The sequence below is a fragment of the Anguilla rostrata genome, chromosome 9, assembly GCF_018555375.3.
Source record: "Anguilla rostrata isolate EN2019 chromosome 9, ASM1855537v3, whole genome shotgun sequence".
Classification (NCBI taxonomy): domain Eukaryota; kingdom Metazoa; phylum Chordata; class Actinopteri; order Anguilliformes; family Anguillidae; genus Anguilla; species Anguilla rostrata.
This window is the reverse complement of record NC_057941.1, coordinates 1,400,001-1,421,545: the sequence shown is the minus strand read 5'-3', so window position 1 is coordinate 1,421,545 and position 21,545 is coordinate 1,400,001. Positions and strand designations below refer to the sequence as shown.

General features: G+C 51.3%; 3 protein-coding genes across 5 annotated transcripts in view; 1 reads left to right on the top strand and 2 right to left on the bottom strand.

Annotated features, from left to right (window-relative positions):
* The window catches only part of si:dkeyp-23e4.3 (rho GTPase-activating protein 7), a 51,058-nt gene extending 37,873 nt beyond the window's left edge, over positions 1–13,185 (top strand). For 2 of the 3 annotated variants that reach the window (XM_064349677.1, XM_064349679.1), the window contains exons 6-14: positions 1,573–1,743; positions 4,268–4,427; positions 4,815–5,013; positions 5,575–5,788; positions 7,641–7,758; positions 8,110–8,331; positions 9,190–9,407; positions 10,874–11,047; positions 12,064–13,185. In XM_064349677.1, coding sequence (XP_064205747.1) covers positions 1,573–1,743; positions 4,268–4,427; positions 4,815–5,013; positions 5,575–5,788; positions 7,641–7,758; positions 8,110–8,331; positions 9,190–9,407; positions 10,874–11,047; positions 12,064–12,172 — 1,585 coding nt within the window. In that variant the 3' untranslated portion in view covers positions 12,173–13,185. The remainder of the gene's footprint in view (positions 1–1,572; positions 1,744–4,267; positions 4,428–4,814; positions 5,014–5,574; positions 5,789–7,640; positions 7,759–8,109; positions 8,332–9,189; positions 9,408–10,873; positions 11,048–12,063) is intronic. The other variant, XM_064349678.1, reaches the window with a different exon arrangement.
* The window catches only part of nop16 (NOP16 nucleolar protein homolog (yeast)), a 288,906-nt gene that overhangs the window by 211,198 nt on the left and 56,163 nt on the right, over positions 1–21,545 (bottom strand). The gene's annotated exons all lie outside the window — the stretch shown is intronic.
* rars1 (arginyl-tRNA synthetase 1) overlaps positions 17,641–21,545 on the bottom strand; it is an 11,670-nt gene continuing 7,765 nt past the window's right edge. Inside the window, exons 9-14 of the mRNA XM_064349680.1 lie at positions 21,485–21,545; positions 20,889–21,067; positions 20,154–20,263; positions 19,848–19,953; positions 18,529–18,701; positions 17,641–18,079 (exon numbers count right to left, since the gene is read on the bottom strand). The exon at positions 21,485–21,545 is cut by the window's right edge and continues 44 nt beyond it. Of these exons, the coding sequence (XP_064205750.1) occupies positions 17,656–18,079; positions 18,529–18,701; positions 19,848–19,953; positions 20,154–20,263; positions 20,889–21,067; positions 21,485–21,545 (1,053 nt within the window). The 3' untranslated portion in view covers positions 17,641–17,655. The remainder of the gene's footprint in view (positions 18,080–18,528; positions 18,702–19,847; positions 19,954–20,153; positions 20,264–20,888; positions 21,068–21,484) is intronic.

The window sequence follows — 21,545 nt, the reverse complement described above, 5'->3', positions numbered from 1 at the left end:
CAGTGAGTGGTAACAAGCTAACATCGCAGCGAGCGATAGCGAGCTAGCATCACAGCAAGCAATTATGAGCTAGCATCGCAGCGAGCGATTATGAGCTAGCATCGCAGCGAGCGATTATGAGCTAGCATCGCAGCGAGCGATTATGAGCTAGCATCGCAGCGAGCGATAACGAGCTAATATCGCAGCGAGCGATAACGAGCTAGCATCGCAGCGAGCGATAACGAGCTAATATCACAGCGAGCGATAACGAGCTAATATCGCAGCGAGCGATAACGAGCTAGCATCAAGCGAGCGATACAGCTAGCATTGCAGCGAGCGATAACAAGCTAGCATCGCAGCAAGCGATAACAAGCTAGCATCACAGCGACGATAACAAGCTAGCATTGCAGCGAGCGATAACAAGCTAGCATCGCAGCAAGCGATAACAGCTAGCATCACAGCGAGCGATAACAAGCTAGCATCGCAGCAAGCGATAACAAGCTAGCATCACAGCGAGCGATAACAAGCTAGCATCGCAGCGAGCGATTATGAGCTAGCATCGCAGCGAGCGATAACGAGCTAACATCGCAGCGAGCGATTATGAGCTAACATCGCAGCGAGCGATAACGAGCTAACATCGCAGCGAGCGATTATGAGCTAGCATCGCAGCGAGCGATAACGAGCTAACATCGCAGCGAGCGATTATGAGCTAGCATCGCAGCGAGCGATAACGAGCTAACATTGCAGTGAGCGATGACGAGCTAGCATTGCAGCGAGCGATAACAAGCTAGCATCACAGCGAGCGATAACAAGCTAGCATTGCAGCGAGCGATAACAAGCTAGCATCGCAGCAAGCGATAACAAGCTAGCATCACAGCAAACGATAACAAGCTAGCATTGCAGCGAGCGATAACAAGCTAGCATCGCAGCAAGCGATAACAAGCTAGCATCACAGCGAGCGATAACAAGCTAGCATCGCAGCAAGCGATAACAAGCTAGCATCACAGCGAGCGATAACAAGCTAGCATCGCAGCGAGCGATTATGAGCTAGCATCGCAGCGAGCGATAACGAGCTAACATCGCAGCGAGCGATTATGAGCTAACATCGCAGCGAGCGATAACGAGCTAACATCGCAGCGAGCGATTATGAGCTAGCATCGCAGCGAGCGATAACGAGCTAACATCGCAGCGAGCGATTATGAGCTAGCATCGCAGCGAGCGATAACGAGCTAACATTACAGTGAGCGATGACGAGCTAGCATTGCAGCGAGCGATAACAAGCTAGCATCACAGCGAGCGATAACAAGCTAGCATCGCAGCGAGCGATAACAAGCTAATCGCAGCGAGCGATAACAAGCTAGCATCACAGCAAACGATAACAAGCTAGCATTGCAGCGAGCGATAACAAGCTAGCATCGCAGCAAGCGATAACAAGCTAGCATCACAGCGAGCGATAACAAGCTAGCATCGCAGCAAGCGATAACGAGCTAATATCGCAGCGAGCGATAACGAGCTAGCATCGCAGTGAGCGATAATGAGCTAGCATCGCAGCGAGCGATAACGAGCTAACATCATGGCTGCTGTGCGTTTTAGGCTGGGTCGGCTCCACTGGACCAGTGAACAGGAGCTGCACCCAGACCCCCCCGCAACCGGGATCGAGGGGCAGCCTGCGGTCCACATCAACCTGCTGCAGAAACTGTCCCTGCTGAGACTCACCGCGCTCATGGACAAGTTCTCGCCCTCCAGCAAGCAGGGCTGGAGCTGGTAAGGAGGGGGGGGCTGGAGCTGGTAAGGAGGGTGGGGGGGGGCTGGAGCTTAAGGGGGGGGCGAGGAGGCTGGTCAGAGTCAGGGGCTGTGAGCATAACTGGAGGCAGGCGTTAGGGGGGGCACGGGGCAGGTGGCCGTGGAGCTGGTAACTCTGGGTCTGGGTGTGGTACCTGGGGGGACTCGCGGCTCCCTAGAGCTGAAGTAAGTCTGCTGCGGGAGCCGAGAACATGTCAACGGGGATGTGGTGGGCTGGCTGGTAGGATGTGGCGGCAGCTGTAAGGGGGGGGGAGGGGAGGGGGGCTGGAGCTGGTAAGGGGGGCGGGGGGCTGGAGCTGGTAAGGGGGGGGCGGGGGGGCTAGAGCTGGTAAGTTTGGGGGCCTGGAGCTGGTAAGGGGGGGGCTGGAGCTGGTAAGGAGTGGGGGTCTGGTAAGGAAGGGGGGGGCTGGTGCTCTGATGTCCGTTAGGGGTCGTTCTGCCCTTTGGCCGAGTCGGGCTGGTCCAGAGATCAAACGACGGCGTGTTTTTAGGAGCACTAACTGCGGAGCGACAGGCAACGTTCCAGGGGAGGCGGTTCACGGCCGGCAGTGCTGTGTCCGTCCGGGCTGCGTAACTCCACTGCGCAGTCCTGTGTGTGTCGGTAACTAACCCTGTGATGCGGAGGACCTCAGCGGCTCCCCCTAGAGACGGGGGAAAGTAAAACACATCTGCCTGCACCTCTTAGTTTAGTGAAACCGATTTGAACATCTCAGAACGTGCTGACACTTCTGTGGTGTGAGGCGTGTGTTTTTCCCTTCTCTTTTTGCTCTGTTTCATTTTGGGTAATGCCACTTGGCTAATGGCAGCTAGCCTTCAAACGGCGTCAACGGGGAATGTACAAATGATGGATTATAATCCGTCCTGAGTTATTGTTTACATTGCGAGCTCTGATTGCCTTTTCGTTTGCCTCCAGACGGAAACTCAAAAACTCAGCTCCCCGCGGGACAATTAATAAAGAGTCTGACATTATGCAGTTGTGCGGTGAACCTGGGTAGAACCGATTGCTGGAGGCGAAAGGACAGCGTAATTGACTTTTGCAGAGGAGAGTAATTGGGCTATTTGTTTTAACAATCATTGAGCAAAGCACAAAGAAAGGCCCACTTCGGCCCCTCCGCATGTTCCCATCGATCCGGCGCTTCAGTATGCAGAACGGTCACAGGGGAGGTAAAAGCTTGGGTTTAGATAAGTTTTGTGTCTCATTTGTTTCATCCAATCAGCTCGACTCGGCCCTCTTGTCTGATGAGTCATATCTGATGTCCTGTGGGTCTACTTATTACAAAGGGGAGGAAATGAATTAAAACACACACAAGAAAAAAAAAACGTTGGGTCTCTTCAGATAAGCAATCATATTTAATCACCAGCGGTACTTTATTAAGCTAATGCAGTGGGGTTGATGTTGAGTTTAATTGAACAGCCTGGTTCAGAGTTAAGAATGGAGGGACAGACTGTAAATTAAATCCTAACTGGAGCTGACCCTATCAAAGAGATCCAGCGCTGTGTGTGTCTGTGTGTGTGTGCGCGTGTGCACGCGCGTGTGTATGTGTGCCTGTGTGTGTGTGGGCATGTGTGTGTGTGTGTGTCTGTGTGTGTGTGCATGCGACATAGCTCAGGAGGTAAGACCGATTGTCTGGCAGTCGGAGGGTTGCCGGTTCAAACCCCGCCCTGGGCGTGTCGAAGTGTCCTTGAGCAAGACACCTAACCCCTAACCCCTAACTGCTCTGGCGAATGAGAGGCATCAATTGTAAAGCGCTTTGGATAAAAGCGCTATATAAATGCAGTCCATTTACCATTTACCATGCGCGTGTGCCTGTGTGTGCCTGTGTGTGCCTGTGTGTGCCTGTGTGTGTGTGTGTGTGTGTGTGTGTCTGTGTGTCTATGTGTGTGTGGGCATGTGTGTTGTGGGCATGGGTGTGTGTGTCTGTGAGAGTGTTTGCCTGTGTGCCTGTGTGCCTGTGCGTGTGTGTGTGTGTGTGTGTGTGTCGGCGTGTGTGTTGTGGGCATGGGTGTGTGTGTCTGTGAGAGTGTGTGTGCGTGTGTGTGTGTGTCTAGCACAGTGTGTCTGGTTTTTAATGGTTTTAGCATGGTTCAAAAACATAAAAATGGATGCCATATTGCTGAATAAGTCATCGTAATAATTTATCCGCAAAGAAAGCCAATACATAATTGAAAAATTAATCCCTGTCAATTAAACCTTGGTGTCCTGACCATGTTTCGAAAAGCAGGCACAAAAAAGACCGAATGATTAATTCTAAAGCCGAGTGGCAGTTATTTCAATATCAAGATGAACGAAGCAGCAGTCGTTCCATTTCAGAAATAAAGCACAGAGTTTGCTTCTTTACAACTCCTCAGTTCTCGCTCAGCAGCACCCTAGAGACACGGGGTAAGGAGAACTGCACCAGAACAGTTTTATTATAACTTAGACAAACTGCTTCTTAAAGTGTTAATGCCAGCCACATAACCAGCCTGCCCCACCCCTGTTTTTCAGGACTGTTCCAAAGACCATGAGGAAGACGAGGGTCCCGGAGTCCTGGGACGGAAGGGTATTTGGGGTTCCCCTGCTTCAGAGCGTGCAGCAGACGGGGTACCCCCTACCCCCCGGCATCCTGAAGGCCCTGCACTACCTGAGAGCAGAGGGCCTGGACCAGGTGGGTCTTTAGCGTCGTGTTTAAGAACAAGCCTCGGTGACCGGTGATCAGTCACAGGCTGCTGTGGGACAGGCTCGTAAAGTTATAAAGCCAGCTCATAAACGTGCCGTACAGGACTACATAACATTTATCCCTACAGTCATTTGGCTTGGTCTGTATTATTGGAGACTGTTAGGATGGCTGTGCTGTGTGGTGTTTTAGTTATTTAGCCTGTCTGCTACTCCTGTGGCCTGAAGTATCATCTGAAAAATTGATGCAGTTATGCCATGATTCTGCGGAGATTACACTGCCAAACACACACAGACACACACACACACACTTCCAGGAAATGACTCTCAGATCTCTCCACATCTCCTCCACACCAACGCTCTCACCTCCCACTCCCAGGTGGGGTTGTTCCGTAAGTCCGGAGTGAAGTCTCGGATCCAGGCCCTGCGGGAGATGGTGGAGGCCGACCCGGCGGGCGTGAGCTACGAGGGCCAGTCTGCGTACGACGTGGCCGACATGGTGAAGCAGTACTTCAGGGACCTGCCCGAGCCCATCTTCTCCAGCAAGCTCTGCGAGTCCTTCCTCCACATCTATCAGTGTAAGACCTGTAGTCTCTACATCTATCAGTGTAAGACCTGTAGTCTCTACATCTGTCAGTGTAAGAGCTGTATTCCCTTTCCACATCTATCAGTGTAAGAGCTTTAGTCCTTCTCCAAATCTACCAGTGTAAGAACTATAGTCTTTCTCCACATCTATCAGTGTAAGAGCTGTAGTCTCTCTCTCTCCACATCTATCAGTGTAAGAGTTGTAGTCCTCTCTCCACATCTACCAGCATAAGAGCTGTAGTCTCTCTCTCCACATCTATCAGTGTAAGAGCTGTAGACCATCCTCCGCATCTACCAGTGTAAGACCTGTAGTCCTCTTTGCACATCTATCAGTGTAAGACCTGTAGTCCTCTCTCCACATCTACGACTGTAAGATCTGTAGTCCTTCTCCACATCTATCAGTATAAGAGCTTTAGTCCTTCTCCACGTCTATCAGTGTAAGAGCTGCAGTCCTCTCTCCACATCTACCTACTCTTGGCGGTATGCCAGCCCTGTCCTACCAATCCGTCTCCTCCCCCCCCACCGGGCTCACTGTCCATCCTCTCTCATCTCAGACTTCCCGAAGGACCAGCAGTTCGCCGGCGTGCAGGCGGCCATCTTCCTCCTGCCGGACGAGAACAGGGAGGCGCTGCAGACCCTCCTCCTCTTCCTCAGGGATGTGGTGGCGTGCGCCAAGGAGAACCAGATGACCCCGACGAACGTGGCGGTCTGCCTGGCTCCATCACTCTTCCACCTGAACACCCTGAAGAGAGACAGCACCACCACCAGGTAACTCTCACCTGAAACCCCACAGCACCACCACCAGGTAACTCTCACCTGAAACCCCACAGCACCACCACCAGGTAACTCTCACCTGGAGAGAGACAGCAGCACCAGGTAAAGCTCTCCTCACTGCAGTAAAGCCCTGGATTCTACACACACACACACACACACACACACACACACACACACACAAAATACTCTCTCAACTTGCACAACTCGTGTTGCGTAAGATTTGTCCTGGTACAGATTATTAGAGAAATCCGCAGTGTGTTCTTTTTTGGGATCCAGCACATATTTTACCCGTTTTTATAACATTAATAAACGCATCTCAGAAGTGTCCCATTTCACAACAAAGTAAAGCTCACAGAACACAAGGCAGCCAAAACCCCGCTACCTGCTTTCTTAATGAGCAGCTTTCAGGCACATTTAGTGTGACCAGCGCTTATGCAACCCAGCGCAGCTCAGCATCTGGCTTTAGTTCTGCACAGATATAGGGCACATTATATCTATAATTCATTTAATCTGGTTATAGGAAAACGGGCAAGAGAGAGAGAGAGAGAGAGGGAGAGAGAGAGAGAGAGGGAGGGAGGGAGAGAGAGAGAGAGAGAGAGAGGGAGAGAGAGAGCAGAATATTTTGATTTTTTTTTTTTTTTAAAGGAGACTTTGAGTCTTGCTGTGAGGAGATAAGGGTGTGTGGGGCCCTCGCTGGCGGGTGTGTGGGACAGGGAACACCACAGCCTCGTACGCGCCTCTCTCTCTTCTCGGAGCGTCTGAGAGAACACGCTGTGATTTCGGAATGCTGGGAAAGCGCTGTGATGTCTCACGAAGGGGGGCGCGGGCTCTTACTGCAGCGAGCGTCCCCCCCCCCCCCAAAAAAAAACCCCTCCCTGTCCTCTCCGTGTGCCTGCGCAGCTCAAACGCCGTCAGAACCGTAGGATCACCCGCTGCGCCGAAGAGGGCTCAGAATCCCGCCGTACATCTTCCTCATCTCTTCCTCGTCTCTGAACGCGCGCCGGGAAAGAATGTCACATTCACTTCGAAAAATAACTGTAAAAAATTGAGATGATAAAGGAAAACGGTGATTTAATAAGGCGTTTCATGCCCAAGCAGATATGTATAAAGGTACGTGTGTACACACACGTTTGGAAACGTGGCTCTAATTCAGAAAGACGTGCAGAAATGAGCTTGGGCTTGATGCAAATTCAGCGCTAAATTCCCTTTGGTTTTGAAGAAGTGGTGGTGATATTAGTGACAACACCAATTTGGGGTTTGCGCTTCCTGTTCGAAGCTTCATAGCTTTTAGAGAAAACAGGAAGTGATCGGTGAAAACAGTATCTTGTCTGTAAAGCGTATTGTGACAACTGCTGTAAAATATGCTATACAAATAAATACAAATACAAATATAATTTGATTGATTGATTGAATTTGAAAACGAGCGCTGAGATTCGGGTTGGGATTCACTGGCTCCCGTGCGCTCTGTGAGGATCTGACCGAAGCTCGGACACTTCCTGGCCAACATCACTACACCTCGACACGACAGCATCGCTGAGGTTGTTGACGTCTCCACGGATACTGATGCTATTTCAAGCTATTCAGTATCTTATCGTGCTCCATTGTACCACACTTGCATGGGAATATACAAAGAGTTACTGAACAAGCAAATAAAATGTGTTGTTGCTGTTGCTGCTGCTGTTTTTGATGGTGATGATGATGATGATGATGATGATGATGATGATGATGATGATGATAATGATGATTATTATTATTATTATTATTGTGGTTGTTCTTTATGATTATTATTGATATTGCTGTTGTTTTGAAGATGATGATGAAGATGATGATGATTACTGCTCTCCAGCAGGTCGAGCCACAGGAAGCACAGCCTGGGCAGGCCAGACCAGAGGGACCTGAGTGAGAACCTCGCTGCCACACAGGGGCTGGCTCACCTGGTGGCGGAGTCCGCTCACCTCTTCCAGGTACGTCTGTCTCCAGAGCAGTGAACACATGAGACCAGGTACGTCTGTCTCCAGAGCAGTGAACACATGAGACCAGGTACGTCTGTCTCCAGAGCAGTGAACACATGAGACCAGGTACGTCTGTTCACAGACCTGTGAATGCACAAGACTACATTCAGCACAGTGCACAAAGAATTCTCATGAGATGACAGGCAGGTCAATGCAAATCAATCAATCCCTCAATCAATCACTCAATCACTCAGGCAGTCTTTCTATGTGCTCACACCTGTTTGACTGTGCTGACCATTCACATTCCGGAGTGCGTTTCTATGTTGGTGTAGCGTGATGTTATTGGCTACTGCTTGTTCCCAGGTACCAAGGGACTGGCTGATGCAGAACCAGGGCATTCTGGGAGATGAAGTTCTCCAGCCGGGGGACGGGTGGCATTTCCCGCCGGACCTCAGCGAGGCGGAGCAGGACCAGCGTGAGGCGCTAGACCTCTGCGTTCAGGACGTCCTGCGGGAGGCCAGGGAGGGGTTCCGCGGCTGGGCGCCTTTCTCCAGCCCAAACAGTGTCGACCTGGCGTTCAGAAAGGTGCGGAAATCACCCCAAATCCCCCCAAATCACCCCAAATCACTCACACCTTCTCATCCACAGTAATTCTGCTCTTACTGTAAAGCAGAGGCCTCCCAGGTCTACTAACGCACTGTTCAGGAGCAGAAACTTCACAAAGGTGCAGCTGACATGTTTGAAGCAGATATGTAATCATGCTCTGTTGCCTAGGTGTGCATTTTTCAGGTGTACATACCTGTGCGTCCTTTTGTAGAGACGCAGGGCCTAAAGACAGTCAATGGGATTCAGTTCATGACCCAGAGCACATGACCGTAAATTTGCAGAACAAAACCTGCAGATATGAATATATTCTGAATATTACAGATTTTCATTTAATAAAAAAAACAACAAATTACAGTAACACTTCACAATAAGGTGGAATTGGCATTAATGTTGTAAGTAATTTAATGTTAAATGCTAACTAATTAAAAGTTAATGTGTACAGCTTTGTTAATGTATTTGTACATCATGAATTCATGTTAACAATTTATATAGGAAAAAAAGTTTATGTATTTTTAAAGGTTAACTAATTATGAGCTTATTCTATGTTTTCCCCATATATAACTACTCACGTAACTAATACATTAATTTATTAACTACTACCTAATGAAAACTGTATTGTATGTATTTGTACATCATTAATTAATGTGAACAAGTACATTAGTTAATGCCAATTCATGTGATGTTATTGTAGTGTTACCCAAATTACTTGCTTGGAGGAAATGCATGAACTGGGTACAAAGGGAACGCCTCCCCCCCTCCCCCCTCCCCCACACTCACCTGGGGTGCAGGGCTTTGTGACCGTCCCGTCTGTGACCGTCCCGTCTGTGTGGTCGTCAGGAGGAGGACGGGCTCCCCCTGCGCTCCTGGAAGGCGGTGGTGGAGGTGGAGGCGCCGGTGGAGGAGGCGCTGCACCTCCTCCTGAGGGAGCAGCAGGTTTGGGAGGAGGAGCTCCAGCACTGCGGCGTGATCGAGAGGCTGGGCGAGGACACCGAGGTGTACCGCTACACCCTGCAGGGGGTGGGGGCGCGGCCCCCCCTGGACCACGTGCTGCTCAGGTAACAAGCCCCCCCCCGCCAAAACCCACCCTTGCCCCCTCCCCACAGCCCGTTACAGAACACAGGGAGAAATTAGGAAGGTTTCAGCACCTCATAAAGGGAGAGGAAAAAAGAAATATGCACTGATTCAGAGGCACCAGCTGTTTGGGTCACCAGACTTCTGACTTCTAGGGTTGGGCGTTTGAACTAATGCCAAGTGGCCTTCAGGACTTGCCCTTCAGTGACCTAGTCTGTCAGCACCTGCACAGGTAACGCAGGTCTAAGCAGCCAATGGGTCCCAGGCAGGAGTGTGTGAGGACATCAGGAGTGTGTGAGGACATCAGGAGTGTGTGAGGACAGCAGGAGTGTGTGGGGACAGCAGGAGTGTGTGAGGACATCAGGAGTGTGTGAGGACAGCAGGAGTGTGTGGGGACATCAGGTGTGTGTGAGGACAGCAGGAGTGTGTGAGGACAGCAGGTGTGTGTGTGGAGCACGCAGCGTGTGTGCGTGGTTGAGCAGCAGGGTGTGTGAGGACAGCAGGAGTGTGTGAGGACAGCAGGTGTGTGTGAGGACAGCAGGAGTGTGTGGGGACAGCAGGAGTGTGTGAGGACATCAGGAGTGTGTGAGGACAGCAGGAGTGTGTGGGGACATCAGGTGTGTGTGAGGACAGCAGGAGTGTGTGAGGACAGCAGGTGTGTGTGGGGACAGCAGGTGTGTGTGGGGACAGCAGGAGTGTGTGAGGACAGCAGGAGTGTGTGAGGACAGCAGGTGTGTGTGAGGACAGCAGGAGTGTGTGAGGACAGCAGGAGTGTGTGGGGACAGCAGGAGTGTGTGAGGACAGCAGAGTGTGTGAGGACAGCAGGTGTGTGTGAGGACAGCAGGAGTGTGTGGACAGCAGGTGTGTGAGGACAGCAGGAGTGTGTGAGGACAGCGGGATGTGTGGGGACAGCAGGAGTGTGGGGACGCAGGGTGTGTGGGGACAGCAGGAGTGTGGAGACAGCAGGTGTGTGAGGACAGCAGGAGTGTGTGAGGACAGCAGGAGTGTGTGGGGACAGCAGGAGTGTGTGAGGACAGCAGGGGTGTGTGAGGACAGCAGGAGTGTGTGCGGACAGCAGGAGTGTGAGAGGACAGCAGGAGTGTGTGAGGACATCAGGAGTGTGTGAGGACAGCAGGTGTGTGAGGACAGCAGGAGTGTGTGAGGACAGCAGGAGTGTGTGAGGACATCAGGAGTGTGTGGGGACAGCAGGAGTGTGAGAGGACAGCAGGTGTGTGAGGACAGCAGGTGTGTGAATGTGATGCACAGCAGACACAGCACCCTGGCAGGTTAATGCTCAGTGACGTCTGACGCTAAAGATGGCCGCCGTTGCGGGCCCTGCGCTGTGCGTGTGAAGCCTTGCTCACGTGGCGACCGCAGGATGAGCCGTCTCATTATCGGGGGGAGCTGACGTCCGTCTGTCCCGTTCCGTCCGTCTGTCTGTCTGTCCCAGGACCTGGCAGCGCGACCCGTCGTCGGGGGCGACCGTCCTGGCCGCGGCGTCGACCGAGCACCCCGACGCCCCGCCCCGGGGGGTGAGAGCGCAGGTGCTCACCTGCGTACACCTGCTGGAGCCGCTGGGCACCGGGAGGGCGCGGCTCACACACGTCTGCCGCACGGACACCAGGTGAGAGCGGGGGGGGGGGGGAGAAAGACCACAGAAAGAAAGAGATGGAGGGAGAGAGACAAGAGAAAGATACCAGAAGAGAGAGAGTGACAGAGAAAAAAAATGGGGGGGAGGGGAGGGAGAGAGTGGTACGGAGGGAACAAGAAAGACCAGAAGAGATAGAGGGGGAGAGAGAGGGACAGGGAGAGAGAGAGAGAGAGAGAGACACTACCCCTTCATCCACTCTCGTACGGAGCTCACACTCTCACTCCTGTGATTTAGTGCTCAAAGCTCCCTCAGACCTGCGGCAGTTTAGATGATCAATTTCCTCTCCTCCGGGGAGTCAGAGTTACTCTGAACCCCCCGCCCTCCCCCCCCCCCCCGCTGTTCCATTAGCTTCAGCAGATTTAATGAAACCAGCCATGTAATGGAGACCGGGTATCAGGAGAGCCCTCAGTACCAGCCCAGACGGCCCACCCAACACGTTACTATTACCCACCCCCCCCACCCCCCCCGCCCCAAACCGTTTCCTTCGAGAAGCGACGCCCACTCAGTTTAAGATGAGCTGCGGTACGTGAGGCTTTAAATAAAGAGGGTGACAGGAGGCAGAGTTACCATTACAGAAGCAGAGGATGATGGGTAATGTTTCATCACGTCCTACAGCGGCGGGTAAACCGGCGGGTTCTTCCTTACGCCGCGGTCTGCGGCGCGATGGCGGTGTGGAAACCGGACGCGACGGGCGTGGGCGGGGGGGGAGGGGGGGGATTTACCGTGACGTGAACTTTATGAGCTGGTGCTCACTGAAGAGGGGTGCATTTACACACGGCGTTTGGGCCTGCCTGACTTTACTTTTGTAGGCAAATGGAACTCTGCTCCTTAGAAACAGAAGCAACGGTAAAGGTCCTTGGAAAGCATTAGCCAAATAAAACCATTTTCACTAGAAGTCTGTCAGGGATACGGATTTCTTATTTTTAAAACATTTTGGGGACTGCTCATATGAATTTTTGTTCTTTTTGTAATTCATCTCTCACCTGCAGGGGGCGCTCACCAGACTGGTACAACAGAGTGGCCGGACACCTTCTGGCACTGAAGCTGGGGAAAGTTAGAGACTCCTTCAGACCAGACGTGAAAGAGATGAAAATATGAGTGGAGCAGCAAGGGAAGGTTCAAGCACTTGAAGACTCTTACCTGCTTTCCAACAGAAATAACTAAACACACAACCTTCAGAGAACTTACAGAAAGGGTCAAAAGGGTACCCCAGCCACCCAAAAGCTGTGAGAAAAATGATACCTCCAGACAAACGGTTTTTAGAAACGTCAGATCGTCAGAACTGACAACGAGGACCGTCTGAGTAATGAAATGTCTCGTCTTGTTTGACTGAATGATCGAAGGGCAGAGCGTTTCAGGAGAGTTTGAGCTCTACGATCTCGCTCGTTATTTCAGACTGAAAGCAAGTCTTCTGGGACAGCCCACAGACACAGAGCTCAAACCTACCTCTTCGAGGACCTGATCGCTGATTGAGCAAATGACTTCTGCAGAGAAACATTGTTGTATTCATGTGAGGAATGTTAATCACGCTTTGAAGACTTGCTGTGCGCTGGTAAGATTATTTTGAGAATTATTCATCCTGATATTCAACAAGACGTTGCTGTTCCTATAATTCTAACATTCACAGCTGATCTCCACTGACCGTGTTCAATCAGATAAATTCTTTATCTTTGTGTGTTTCTGATTCGACATGCAAGTATTTTTGGACCAAGACGTTTATTGCAAGCCTTCCAAGTTCTGACATCCAAAGATATTGTATAGGATTATGCATACAGTTCAAAAGTTTTTTGCAAGAAGGCATGTTTATGGGTGTACATATTCAAAATGTGTTATATGGAAAATTTTATTTGAAAGACAAAGTTAATTTTTAAGATTATTTATCAAAATGCTTTTACTAAATCTTTATTAAAAATGTATAGTGAACAAATGATTTTCCCCCCTTTTGTAAATGTGTTAGTAAAAATGTAAACCTTCAAATGATTTTTGACTTGTGTTTAATCAGATTAACCATCATGCACTACAGAACTAGCCACAGAACTCACAAATCGCTCTACAGTACCGCGGTTCAAAAAAAATACTCATTTTCAAATATGATCTTTCCTTACAAGTGATTTTTTATATTATTTATAATGTTGCTTTTTATTCAGATTATTTTAATTTAATTTATTAACAAAGGTGTAAAAGCTTGACCTTTAAATGACCTCTTTCCTATAAAGCATTATAGCGACCTTCAGCATGCACTGAACTTGACAGGTGTTTGAATGACCGCAATATTAACATTGCACCATGTGCTGATCTGCTAAATAGAGGATTTAAGAGAAAAAAAACCCAAAATAAATACAGAAGATGTGGACGTTTGATTCACAGCTGATGTTTACATGTGTGTTTTAATTATCGACACAACAGCCAGGATAATAACTTCACAAAAATATTACTTTGCTGGTTAAAGGGTTCGAAATGACCTTACACTAAACACCCACCATCATGGTTTTTCCCCCCCAAAGGGCTCCCATTGGTCATGTGGTATCACATGACTTCTGCACGCTCCCAGTGTTAATGGCTGAAATGTGGGGATGATACCTGTGGGTGTGGTCAGTTTGGGTGTGTGCTGGGTAGTTTTCTCACAAGTGCCAAAGGTTTTCAATCGCCTTAAAGGAACATTTAACCCTTTTTTTTGGGAGGGGGTTGGGGGCATTCTCAACAGTGTAAGAACTATAATCTCTGCTATAACTATAAGCATGTATATAAAACTTGGTTTCATTTCCATGTTTCACTTCAGTATAAAACGCATCTTTAACATCTCAAAGCCACCGAGGGAGGATGACCTGCTGGAATCGCTTTAAAGCACAAGTGCATTCTCAAGTCCAAGAGGGCGGCTGTGGTTTTCTCTCAGTCAGATGTAGACACTAACGCTGGTTCACTTCAATATTAGGCTACAGTAACACACCTCAGATAAAGACAGTTTCAAGCCATCAATCCGCTTGTAAACGAATCGTAAATGACTGATTAAATTTTTTTTTTTTTTAATTTACATAACTGGCATGGAATCCAGAAACTGATCAGCTCTTTTCATGCACCTGTATTTTTCTGTAAGGTTCCCTTTCCCATCTGTAAGCCAGACTTCCCAGCAGAAGGAATGCCAGCTAATTCCGTCCTGTTCGGAGTGAAACTCCGAGTCTTCGGATTTACGGTGGTTTTCCCAACTTAAGATTAATAAATGTTGTGTATTTATGTAAAAATAACGATTTGACCTGAGAACAAGAGCAAAGTGGGTCTGAATCTCGAACACACCAGATCAAGACAGAGAAGCTCCAGCCACCAGCGTCCTCGTGCCCTTCTGTTCCCACTGCACCTCGGAAAACTGGAAAAACTCGAGACCTTAAAAAGGCGTGATGGTTCATCACATGATCGCCGTTTCTCTAAAACAAAGGTGAGAGGTAATAATGGAGCGAAACCGGAAGGAAGCGCCGTGCAGACGATGAGGATTTCTTTTCTTCGGGAAGGCGAACACCTGGAATTCACCCCTCTCCACTCCCGCCTCCCGTCCTGAGCAGTAATTCACTGCTTCAGCCCTGTGATGCCACGGCAGGGCCCACGCTTGTCCGCACAATGAACAAATAAATAAGCAAAGGTCCATTTAGCTCCTTTAATCAACTCGATTAATCATCCCGCTCATTACCAGCACACAACACCACATTAATCACCAACACTCCTCTGACCTCGACATCCTGGCACACAACCAGGGCACCAGCAGCAAGCCCCAGATTAGAAAAGGCAGACAGTATTCAGTTACTTTTGGCAGTTATGTTTTTTAAAAAACTATCAAGGAAGACTAAAGTTGTAACCAGAAGGTAATTTTTTAACAGAATTTAACTTTGGATGATAGATGTGAAATATGAGATGAGAGTTATTTTATCTGTTTATGTATAAATAACCGGCCAAATCCAATTCTTCTGATTTCCCATCCTGGCCCAGAGAGCCAATCGGATCCTTCCTAGGGAAGTGCAGCCCGCCTCTCCGCTGAAGCCCGGCGTAGACGTCCCGTCCTGAAGAGGGTCAGTGTGGCGCGTCGGCCGCTAACGAGAGCTGAGGTGTAAGACTGTGATGTAACGGAGGCGCTGGTAAATACCGCCATCCTGGGGGTACGGGGGGGGGGGGGGATGGAGGTTTAGGGGGTACGGGGGGGGGGGGGAATGGAGGTTTAGGGGTACGGGGGGGGATGGAGGTTTAGGGGGTACGGGGTGGGAATGGAGGTTTAGGGGGTACGGGGGGGGATGGGGTTTAGGGGTACGGGGTGGGGATGGAGGTTTAGGGATACGGGGGGGAAATGGAGGTTTAGGGGATACGGGGGGGGGGGATGGAGGTTCAGTGGGTACGGGGGGGGGGGGTGGAGGTTTAGGGGGTACGGGGGGGGATGGAGGTTTCGAGGTGGGTAACGGGGGGAATGGGGTTTAGGTATGGGGACAAGAGGTACTCGCGGGTCCACTCTGACGGAGTGAGTCCAGGATGTCGACCGGAGCCATGGAGTTGGCCGGTGGCGCGACAGGTAGCAGCCTCAGGCAGGAGTTTCACCACCTCGCCTGCACGGGACAGACAGACAGACAGACAGACAGGGGAGAGAGAGACAGACAGACAGACAGACAGACAGACAGACAGACAGACAGACGGGAGGGAGAGAGGTCAGAGCGGCCATTTTAGAGGCTTCGCTGCACCAGGTCAGAATGTTCTTCCAGAATGTTCTCCTAACAGACGCTTCTTAACACAGAGTGCTGGACAACAAAAAGCTGAGTTTACCCCTCAAATGGACATGTTTTAAATACCCAGTTTACTGCTGCAATAAACATGTTTCAAATTAGCCACACGACCACACTATAAGGAGAAAAAGAGTAAAGGAGTGTAAATTAGAACAGGAGTTCATTGCAGGGGGGGGGGGGGTGCAGAGGCATTTTCAGGCCCTAAATAAAAACACCCCAGGGCCCCCGTATAGGGCGTTCTGGAAGAGCGGTAAAGCGAAATGCGTAAAATGAATACCAGCAGGTGCTGAGAGATCACCTGACAGGGAGCAGAGAGGTCACCTGACAGGGAGCAGACAGATCACCTGACAGGGAGCTGTAAGCAGCGATAAAGACTCAGTCTGTACAGCGAAGGCTGGCTAAACTCAGCGCTATACATGCCACCCATTCAAACCTCAATCATACCAATAATCATCATCATCATCACATTCATCATCACAGCCCCAGTCCTGCTCCTGTCAGCTTCAGAACGCTGCCGCTGGACGCAAGCATTCCGCCTTAAATTTACAGCAGACAGCCGCAGTTATTTACAACTCCCACAAAAATGTGTCACATTTTGAATTTTATAGTCCTGTAATACACCAAAAGCACTTAATCCGGCACTGTGGGTAATGTGGCCTATGAGTCACGGGATTGGTCGGGAGGTTGGCCTCCCCACAAAGGTTAAGAAGAGCCTCCTCCCACCAGACTCTCCGGTCCGACCAGAAATCCTGGAGGATATTTTTGTGTGTCAGGGAGCCAGAAACAGGAGGATTAACTAACAGATGTAAATGTTTGAGGTACAAAAAAAAAAGGGCCATCATTTCTCAACACAAATACTGGAGCAGATTACTCTAATTTACTACGGTATTAACTCATCCGAGCAGAGGCCTAATTTTACGCATTTAGGACATTTTAACATCCAACCACATCATCATTACCGCTGCTGTAACTTCCAGTGTCCAAGAAATCGGCAGCAGCTCCAGAAAGCTCGTAAATTTCCACGTAACCGAGAGACTTTCAGGCTTTTCTTTAAGCGCGGGACGCAATCGCAGAGCTGAAAGGCCAAGGGGAGTAAACCTCGCCCAATCGGACGCGTTTCTGCACAGGTGAGGGCGGGTCGATCTGCAGGCTCGTCCAATCAGAGGCATTCTGCACATATGAGGCTCGCGGCGACACCCAATCGGAGGGGTTTCTGCGCAGGTGAGGGCGGGTCGATCTGCGGCCTCGTCCAATCAGAGGCGGTCCAGTGCAGATGAGGGCGGGTCAGTTCGTGACCATGCCCAATCTGAAACTCTGGCAGGACCTGGCGTGTCTCACTCACAGAGGCTGCTCTCCTTGCGGGGGGGTTGTGCTTATTTACAGCCGCAGTAACTCAGCCAGGAAAACAGCAGAACACCCGACACACCCATAAATACCCAAAGCTGCCCTGAACACTCCCCGCCCCCCCCACACCTCCACCCTGGGGGCTAATGAAGACACTGGAGCAGATTTGGAGGGGGGGGTGGCAGCTCAATAGAAATACTGAAACGGTACTAAACACACAATTTGGGGAGATCGTGTTGACTGTAACACTGTAAGAGTTATGTCTCTGCGCTGAATTTTCCAATCCACTATGTTTATGAGCTGCAAAAATAATAGCGTGCAGCGATTTAAACAGTGACAGGCTGTTAAAACAGTCATCAGCCTACACGCATCAGTTAATACCGACCAAATTACAACATGCAAAACATAAAATAATAAAGCTGGCGTGTGATTAACTCTCTGAAAAGCAGGTTTCTAAGTCAGAGTTCTAGAACTCCACTGCTTTCAGATACCAGCAGTGACTGTGACATCAGCATTAGCAGTGATTGTGACATCAGCATTAGCAGTGACTGTGACATCAGCATTAGCAGTGATTGTGACATCAGTTAAAAGCATTCTAACGGCATATCTGTGGGCTGAGGAAGGATGTGAGAAACTGGGGCGGTAGGCTGGACGCGTACCGGTCTGCCGGTCCTTCTCCACGCAGTAGCAGCTGTCGTAGAACTCTGTGAAGGTGGTGGCCAGCTCGTACAGGTAGTCGCACAGCGTGTGCAGCAGCAGGTCCTCCAGGATCTTGTGCAGGATCTCGGGGAAGCGCAGGATGCACTTCCCCAGCTTCCACTCCTTCTCGTGGTCCAGCAGCACCTCGGTGGTCTCCGCGGCCTTCCGGAGCTCCGCCTCGTCCAGGCTGGCCAGGCGGGTGATCGACCTGCGCGCACACGGGCAGGAGGGCGGGGGTTAGAGTCCCGCCAGTGAGCCCCGAAAACAAGCGGGTCTGAACACCCGCTATCCCACCTGGGTGGAGATCAGAAACAGCAAGCCTCCCGCTCAGAGCGTAGGCCCCGTGCTGGTCTACCTGAGCTCACCTGATGCGGGTGTAGGCGTAGAGCAGGTAGGCCCCGTGCTGGTCTACCTGAGCTCACCTGATGCGGGTGTAGGCGTAGAGCAGGTAGGCCCGTGTGTCTCTGAGTCATGAGCGTGTGGGTAGAGAGGTAGGCCCGTGCTACGAGCTCACTGTCGGTGTGCGTAGAGCAGGTGGCCGTGCTGGTCTACCTGAGCTCCTGATGCGGGTGAGGTAAGCAGGGGCCGGGTCACCTGAGTACGATGCGGGTGTAGGCGTAGTGCAGGTAGGCCCCGTGCTGGTCTACCTGAGCTCACCTGATGCGGGTGTAGGCGTAGAGCAGGTAGGCCGCCGTGTTCCCCCGGTCGTCCAGCATCTTGTCGAAGGAGAAGACGTAGTCGTTGTTGCGGTTGTGCGACAGGTCGGCGTATTTAATGCAGCCGAAGGCCACGGCTCTCTGGGCCTTCGTCAGCTCCTCCGGGGTCAGGACCTGGGACGGAGTGCAGCACAGTGGGTAAGGAACTGGGCTTGTAACCGAAAGGTCGCAGGTTCGATTCCTGGGTAAGGACACTGCCGTTGTACCCTTGAGAAAGGTACTTAACCGAAATTGCTTCAGTATATATCCAGCTGTATAAATGGATACAATGTAAAAAGTTGTGTAAGTCGCTCTGGATAAGAGTGTCTGCTAAATGCCTGTAATGACCTGCCCAGAGCCGCGAGAGAGGACGTGAAACACACCCCCCCCCGCACTGAGGAGGTAAAACACACCCCCCCCCGCACTGAGGAGGTAAAACACACCCCCCCGCACTGAGGGGAGGGGGCAAGGGGGGTGGGCGGGACAGGTGGAAAAAAAACAAATCTGTGTTCTTTGACTCCAATTTATTCACCCGCGTGACGTTTAATTTGGGCTGTAAGATCTCGTTTGAAAAGGCCAGGTGATGTCAGAATCGGAACCCCAGAGCAGGTGGGGAGGGGGGGGGGGGGGGTTGGGGGTGTCAGAATGAACCCCAGAGCAGGTGGGGGTTCGGGGGGGGGGGGGGGGGCAGACGTGCCGTAGTGCTGTTTGAAGGGTTGAGATAAACACTCGCTAACAAAATAAAAATCTGGGGACGGATCAGAACTGGCTTCCTGGAGAGGAGCTGCCTAAATTGATCACACCCCCCGGGGGGGAGAGTGGGGGGGGGTGCGATTACACGCCCTCTAACTTTTCCACCGAATTTACCGCAGCGTGCATCACTTTCAGGATCCTTCACAGTGACCGGCCTGGCAGGAAGCCTGAGCAGCACCTCTTCAGCAGACTGTCTGCTGGCTCGCACGGCTTGGGGGGGGGGACTGTGGGGGGGGGGGGGGGGGGGATACCCTAACAGGATCACAAAACAGCACAGCTGATCCGCCACGCAGCCGCCAAGCCCAGAGGCCCCCAGACACACCCTCTGCTCCATTGCAACTGCAGATCTGCCAGCCACAGCTATGGTAAATGAAGGGAGGAGGTGAGCCCGTTGCTAGATCTGGGAAACACAGGGGGGTTGTAAACGCAGAGGGCAGGTACCCTGGCTGAGGGTGGGGGGGGGGGGTGAGGGGGGGTGAGGGGGGGTGAGGGTGGTGTAAGAGCGAAGCAGAGTTCTGCCGGTCACACCTTGTCTCTCTCCTTCTCCTTCAGTTTGTCCATAGACCTCTTCAGCCCCTCCTCCAGCAGGTCCATGAGTCTGACCGTGTCTCCAGAGCGGGTCTTAAACTTCTTCCTGTAGCAGAGAGAGGGAAAGAGAGAGAGAGAGAGAGCAAGAGAGGGAGAGGGAGGGAGAGAGGGAGAGAGAGAGAGAGAGAGAGAGAGCAGAGTGACCAGAGGCTCATTACCATGCGGCTCTTCTGCTGAAACGCAGGTGCTCTGTGTGTGTGTGTGTGTGTGTGTGTGTGTGTGGCGGGGGGGGGGGGTCACACTCACTTGTCCTCTCCCAGGACCACTCCGAACCCGGCGTGCTCCACCCGCGTCACCTTGGGGTCGTACCAGCCAATCATCTGCCCCGCAGCGAACACCACCTGGAAGTGTGTTGCCTGTGAGGAAACACACACACGCACATTACACACACAAATATGCACACATTACACACACACGTGCAAACACACACACGCACACACGCACACATACATACACACGCACATTACACACACACACATACACGCACATTACACACACAAATATGCACACATTACACACACACGTGCAAACACACACACACAAATACACACACATACGCACACACGCACACACGCACCTGCACATTACACGCACACATACATACACACGTGCACACACACACACACAAACGCACACACAGATACATATACACATATAAACACCCACATACATGAACACACACGCTCATGTTAACATGCACCCTGTCAGGGGCGCATCACCCAAACCTCAGAGTCCCTTCACGGGGTGACCTTGCTTTCCTGTCACCGATAGATTTACCGCCACTTTCCATGAGACGCCGTTGGGCCTGCAGAGTTCACCCTCGACCACTTTCACAGCTCTCAATCTGAGTCCGCTCGCATCTAAGAGCCCCACCCAGACCCCCAACACCGTCTGAGGGCGAACTCCACACCCACCGGCACCCGATACGTTCCTTTCAGATCAATCAGGCGTCTGGTGATGGAGCCGGACCCCCCCGCTCACCTGCCCGCTGTCCGTCACGTAGACGATGATGTCAGCCTTCTCCTCAAACAGCCGCTGCCTGAGCGCCGCCAGGTCGGACGTGTCGTAGGTGTAGCCCCCATCAGACTTCACCACCGTCAGGGGGATGGACTGCCCCGGGACGAACACCAGCTTCCTGCCCTCCTCCAGCTTCACCAGGCCTGGGGGGGGGAGAGAGAGAGCGGCTCAGATCACTAGAGCAACACTGCCCCCTGCTGGCCTGGGGGGAGAGAGAGAGGAGCTCAGATCACTAGAGCAACACTGCCCCCTGCTGGCCTGGGGGGAGAGAGAGAGGAGCTCAGATCACTAGAGCAACACTGCCCCCAGCTGGCCTGGGGGGAGAGAGAGCAGCTCAGATCACTAGAGCAACAATGCCCCCTGCTGGCCTGGGGGGGAGAGCGCAGCTCACATAACTACAACAACACTGCCCTCAGCTGGACAGAAGAAGAAAAAAACACTAGCAGCTCTTGCTGACATTCAAGAAAAATCACAATGACGGGAAATGAACAGAAAAACCTCCCACCCCATATCCCCTCCCTCCAAACATTCCTTCTTTTTTTTAAAAGATTCAAATTTACCTTTCTCTTCAAACTCTTTGACCACAGCAGTCATCATATTCTGGTAAAACGACTCCCCACG